General features: G+C 58.0%; 1 protein-coding gene across 2 annotated transcripts; it reads left to right on the top strand.

The window, feature by feature from the left end:
• Positions 1 to 11: 11 nt before the first annotated feature.
• Positions 12 to 6,041, top strand: MAVS (mitochondrial antiviral signaling protein). Of its 2 annotated transcripts, none has more exons than XM_017829028.1 (7): positions 12 to 32; positions 336 to 465; positions 576 to 750; positions 1,108 to 1,334; positions 1,803 to 2,346; positions 3,386 to 3,534; positions 4,043 to 6,041. In XM_017829028.1, the coding sequence occupies exons 2-7, from the start codon at positions 349 to 351 to the stop codon at positions 4,712 to 4,714; spliced, it is 1,884 nt and encodes a 627-aa protein (XP_017684517.1). In that variant the 5' UTR covers positions 12 to 32; positions 336 to 348; the 3' UTR covers positions 4,715 to 6,041. The 2 variants fall into 2 exon arrangements, with proteins under 2 accessions (XP_017684517.1, XP_017684516.1); XM_017829027.1 differs by having other exon boundaries at positions 20 to 93.
• Positions 6,042 to 6,152: the final 111 nt, after the last annotated feature.

The raw sequence follows: 6,152 nt of genomic DNA on the forward strand, positions 1-6,152 counted from the left end.
CCTGTCGCCAGGCCGGCCCCCAGCCCGGCGGGGTAGATCCAGATAAACAGAGTGGGAATAAACACGGGATGGGCGATGGCAGAAGGGAGCGAGGTTTGTGGAAGTGAAGCCGAGAACTGAACTTTAACCCGAGCGTTGTCTCTGTGCGTGTTTTCCGCACTGAATTTCCCCTGTCGGGAGGCTGAGTGCCCGTGCCAGGGATACGGGTGTCTGTGCCAGGGATACGGGTGTCTGTGCCAGGGATACGGGTGTCTACGGAACAGCCCGAGCTCCTGGAGACAACCCGAGCGTCACCAGCAGCCTCTGCTCACCTTAAGGTCTCTGTCTCTCTGTAGGTGCTGAGCCAGGATGGGTTTGGCCGAAGAAAAAGTGTACAGCCACATTATGAGGAACCTCAAGCATTTCGGGACTATCCATGTGGGGTCGCTGGCTGATTCCCTGACCTGCCTGGTCGATTCTGACAGAGTAATTTCCTACTTCCCCGAGCCCTGCCATGCTCCTTCCCCAAAGGGAACGTACAGCTGCCTTGCCCCTAAGCCAGAGCCTCTCTTAGATGCCCTGTGTGTTTTTCCTAGGATGAACTCCACGCCCGGGAGGAGATGCGGGGCAGCCAAGCCACCGTGTTCAAGTTTTATCAGCTCCTGAGGTGCCGGAAGGACTGGGTGCAGGATCTCATCCAGGCCCTGCGCCACAACAACGCAGGACACTTGGCCGATGAGGTGCAGGAGGTGTATGACACCTGGAAACGCCGTACGTAGCCTCGTCCTCCCTGAGTGCTGCCCTGGGAAGCTGGTGGAGGTGGGGACCCGAAACACATCACTGAGCAGCTGGTCTCTGTCCCTGCCTTGGTGTCTGAGGGGCTGGGGGTGTCTGACCATCCCTCACCGTGGTGACATGTCTGAGGGTGATGGGGTCCTTCTTTGAAGGTGCCTGGGTTGGTGGTGGGCTGGAGTTCTCACCTGGAGGGAAGGTGGGGAAATGAGTGAAGGGCTACTGTGTGCTTGGCCACTGTGGGCACATGCAGGGCTTCCTTGGCCCCATGCTCATCCTCTGCTTCCTCAGCTTTTCCAGCAGTGTTCCTGCTCATGATCCCCTTGACTCCTCCAGGTCCCTCAGCTCCCGCTGCTGACTCCTCCCTTCCCAGCAATGCCCGTCCCGCTGCCTCCTCCATGAGTGCCCAGACACCGTCCCTGCGGCCGAATTCTGCTCCGGGAGCCCCGCTGGCTGAGCAGCCTCGCCGGGACCTGCCCGTTGGTGACCATCCACCCGTCCTGCCCAGTGCTGCCACCACCACGAGCACGGATCTGGAGGCCAGAATTCCGGTGCAGGAATCGGTGAGCGAGGCACATGTTGGATGGGGACTCAAAGGTCCCTTATGGACCTTTTGGTGGGGTGTGGGGAGCCCGTGGTAGGGCCAGACTTGTTCGGGGCTACCCCAGGCAGACTCTCGCTGCTGATCTCTGCTGCATCTGGTAACTTAGAGGTTATATATGACCTTGTAACTGCTCCCCCTCCCTCCTTTCCTTTGTGGGGGGAGTGGAGGGTCTGCTTAATTAGTGCAGGCTCCCCTCCAGGCTCCCCCTCCCACCTCCCCTCAGTGGGGGTGTGCAGGCTCCACTCTGTTAGTCCAGGCTCCTCTCCACAGCCCCTGACCCTTATGTCAGATATGGTGGGTGTCAATGAGATACCCCAGACCCCCTTCATCAGCAGCCTTGCGGGGGCCACTGCTCAGGGTTTGGGGTGCCCTGGTGATCCCAGACCCCTCTTACTCCAGTGATTTAACACAGCTCATTTCCTTCCAGCTCCCCAAAAAAGTCCTGGAGCAAGAGAGTCTCCAGCCATCTCCACCTGGGAGCACAGTCCGTGTTGGAGCGAGCGGAGAGGGACACCTCTCCCACCCCGGTGATACCACGCAGGGGTCAGTGGGGACCCCCAGGGTGGCCAGTGTGTCCGTGCCATCGACCGTGCCCCCGGAGCAGGGCCGGGACTGGCTGAGCCGCCGGCCGGTGTGTGTGGACAACGGGTGTTTTGGGAATGCCAACCACCTGCACCGCGGGGCACCGGGCCTGGCGCTGGGCAGGGCTCTTCCAGCAAAGGAGCCCAGTGCCACTCACAGCCCCGAGCAGCCCCGCAACGAGCCCGAAGAGCACTCGGATGAATCCACAGAATTTCCCGCTCGTGGCGTGGGGCAGCAGCCCCCAAACTCACTGCCAAAAAAGCAGCCTGTGCTGAGCTCTGAGCCCCCCAGCAGCTTCGTGGATGTGCGCAGCCCCCTCCTCATACAGGAGCAGTTTGATGCAGAGAAGAAGCAGGTCCAGATGCTGCAAGAGCACGGAGGAGATGGAGGTGGGTTTCCTTCCTGGCAGAGCCATGTAGCCACTGGGAAGCAGGAGGTGCTGCTGAAAGCCCCTCACTGCAGGAAAGAAATTAGGATGCTGGAGTGTGTTCAGAGAAGGGAACGGAGCTGAGGAGGGGTCTGGAGCACAAGTCTGATGAGGATCGGCTGAGGGAGCTGGGGGGGCTCAGCCTGGAGAAAAGGAGGCTCAGGGAGGCTCTGCAACTCCCTGACAGGAGGGTGGAACCAGGTAGGGGTCAGGCTTTGCTCGACAGAACAAGAGGAAATGGCCTCAAGTTGTGCCATGGAGGTTTAGGCTGGATATTAGGAAAAATATCTTGACGGAAGGGGTTATCAAACATTGGAGCAAGCTGCCCAGGGTGGTGGTGGAATCACCATCCCTGGAGAGATTTAGAAGACATGTAGATGTGGCACTTGGGGACATGGGTTAGTGGACCCGGCAGTGGTGGGTTAAGGGTTGGAACAGAATAGAACAGAACAGACTGTTTGACTGGGAATGAAGGGTCATCTCACCCAACTGCATTTTAATTGTTTCTGTCAGTGGGGCAACTTTGGGGTGTGAAACTTCTCCCCCTCCCTTAGTCTGCAGAGATATTTGTGTTCTGTGTCTGGGGGAATTTTAGCATCTCCTGCATCCCTTGCCTACAGGGGCTTCATAGAATAGAGTGAAGCTCTGCCCTCCCCTCCAGGGTCTTGGGAGAGAGGGACACCTATCCCTCCCAGCCTGTTCCCCTCCACCATGTGGGATCAGCACTTCCTGGGTGGGAGGATGTGGAGCTCAGATCCCACAGGAGCCTTTAAAACCTCCGTCTCCCTCGATGCTCCCCAGCTCTGCAGCCCACCCTGGGTGAGTTACCTGCAGCTGCCAGGAGAGCTTGGATGCCATGGCAGATCCAGAGCACTGTGTCCTGCTCCCTGTGTGACCCCCTCAGCTTGGGGACTGTCCTGTCACAGTGTCCTTGAAGAACAGCAAAACTCGCCTTTTAGGCCTCCTGGTTAACACAATATGCTTTGTTTTCTCTCCGACAGACACTTCCATGGGAACAACCACCCTGGTTGCTACCCCTGTGCCCAGAGGCACTTCCCCATCCTACGACACCTCTGTGAAATCTGTACCAGAGAAGAAACTGCCCACTGGGGACAGAGCTGGCAGCACCTACTCCGTGCCGACGGAGAAAGTAGGTGACCTTCCCTCTTGACACGTTCATTTCATCCAGGTTCTTGTGAACTCCCCCTGGCTGGGAGATTTTCTACTGCAGTGTCACATTTTGAGCTGGTGGCGAGTTTATTCTGGGATTTTTTCCTCCCACTGTGTTCATGTTCCCATCCAGATGCAGCATTTTGCAGCATAAGAGAAGGAAGCCAAGCTCTGTTGGGCTGACTCCTTATTTCCCCTCCCTGACTTGCCAGTCAGTCTCCTGCTTTCCACCCCTCTCCTCACTGCCTGGCTCCTCTTCTTTCCTTCCGATATCTCCCCTGAATCCAAAAGGTTCCCTGGAGCCCCAGCACCTCCCTGCTCCACTCGCACTCCCAGCCTTGGGAGTTACCTGTGACCCAGCCTTGCTGTTGGTGGCAGGAAATGTGGGGGCTGAGCGCTGAGCTGAGTTTGTCCTGTGATGTGTGTGCCCAAGACCAGGCCAATGGGAGATTCCCACGGCACCCACCCCCTCTCCTTGTCTCCCAAAGGTGTTCCCAGCCTCGGCAGCCCCTCTCCTCGGCCCAGCTGTGGTGGGAAGCTCCGAAGGCACGGCTGGGAGATCGGCCTCCCGGGTGAGCTCTGGCACGAGCATCTGGGCTCCATCCTGCAGCAACGCAGAGGAGGATGTGGAGCTCAGCAAGCCGGGCGTCCTCGTCTCCATTGCTTCGGGGGACACAGTGGTGCCTGGCAGATGCTCGGGCTCTCAGGGGCCCAGCAACCCCAATTCTGCCACTTCTGACAGCCTCGGCCTCAGCAGCGACCCAATCCTGGTGAGCAGGGATAGCTCGGAAGGAGCATTCTCCAGAGGCCCCTCAGCACCAGCGGCTCGTGCAGACCCCGGGGGACAGGAGGCAGCTGGAGCAAGCAGAGACTCCCGTTCCACTCCGAGCTGGGACAGCACCTCCCTGGGCACCCATGAGGTCCGTGTGGATCATTACCCCAGCGTCCAGCTCGGAGCCGGCAATGATGGAGCCGGTCCGCTTGGAAGCTCTCCGGATTTCGACTCCAGCAGTGGCTGTGGCGCTGCCACCAGCTCATCTCAGGCCAAGGTCCCCGCGGGGGACAGCAATGGCCCGTCCCTGCCGTACATCCTCCCGGCCGTGGGCATCGCTGTCATCTCCGCCGTGGCATTCCTGGTGTACACTCGGCTCCAGAAGTAGCAGCCGGGATGTCACGCAGCCGGGACGATTCCTCTGGCAACAGGATTCTGGCCAACGCGTTTGAAGCCTGAAGAGCAGCGGGGGAATGGTAGGGGTGTGGTTAAATCTCTTTCCGCAAGGTTCTGCTGGAAGAGGCCTTGGTACAGGATGCTGTTGGGTTTGGATCTGTTCCATCCAATTTCCCAACCGTCTTCTTTTTACACCCATGGAGAGGGTCTCTCTCCAGGGCAATCCCTTGAGTCAGAAAAGTCCTTGTGGCGATTCTCCACGTCTTCCTTGTTCGGTCCCAGGAGGCCCCAGGGAAGCATGCACTGGTGATCCAAAGGGTGACCCCCTGGGTGCCTTTGGGCAGCGCAGCCAGGAGTGGTTTTGCAGATATCCTGTAACATTGGAGCTGGTTTTCTTGGCTCTGCTCCTCTCGACTTGAAAACATTCCTGAGGATTGGTGCAGGAGCCTTCACCAGGTGTCTCATGTTCAGTTTGCCTTACTTGGTATCTCTGGCTCTGCCAGGCACCTTTGAGGGGCTCTGCAGCTCCTTCTGGGATCCCTCCATGCGGCACTGACCATGGGGATAAACAGGAAGGTCAGGAGAGAGCCGCATCTAACCAGTGTTCCCGAGGATGGGCCTCCTTGCACCCCCTCCAGGCAGGGAATCGGGGTTCTACTTTAAGAGGAATGTTTCAGGCAATGCCAGCATTAAGCAGACTTGGTCCTACACAGGGTTGTAGGGTGTCTTTGATCTTTAAGCTGGATTTTGGGAACGTGATTGGAAGGGTGGATGGAGTTCTCACCCTTCCTGATACCTGCTGCTATGGTATAGGAATATAGGAACCTTGTGCCCAGGCTGAGACACAAACAGGATCAATTGCACACTGCAGGGAGGCCATACAGGGGTCTGAGGTGCTCTGGGCTTGGGGAGACATTCCAGCACCTTCCAGTGCCTTAAGGGGCTCCAAGAGAGCTGGAGAGGGACTTTGGGCAAGGGCCTGGAGGGACAGGACAAGGGGGAATGGCTTCCCACTGCCAGGGGGCAGGGATAGATGGGATATTGGGCAGAAATTCTTGGTTTTGACGGTGGTGAGGCACTGGCTGGAACAGGTTGCCCAGAGAAGCTGTGGCTGCCACATCCCTGGAAGTGTTCATGGCCAGATTGAATGGAGCTTGGAGCAACCTGGAGCAACACTCCTAATTTAGGTTATTGCTTCTTCCCTGTTCTTCTGTGTTACAGAACCACAGAATGGTTTGGGTTGGAAGGGCCCTAAAAGACAATCTCATCCCACCCCCCTGCCATGGGCAGGGACACCACCTTCCACTAGCCCAGGTTGCTCCAAGCTCCATTCAATCTGGCCATGAACACTTCCAGGGATGTGGCAGCCACAGCTTCTCTGGGCAACCTGTTCCAGCCAGTGCCTCACCACCGTCAAAACCAAGAATTTC

The sequence above is a fragment of the Lepidothrix coronata genome, unplaced genomic scaffold (genome assembly GCF_001604755.1).
Source record: "Lepidothrix coronata isolate B3197 unplaced genomic scaffold, Lepidothrix_coronata-1.0 Scaffold156, whole genome shotgun sequence".
Taxonomy (NCBI): domain Eukaryota; kingdom Metazoa; phylum Chordata; class Aves; order Passeriformes; family Pipridae; genus Lepidothrix; species Lepidothrix coronata.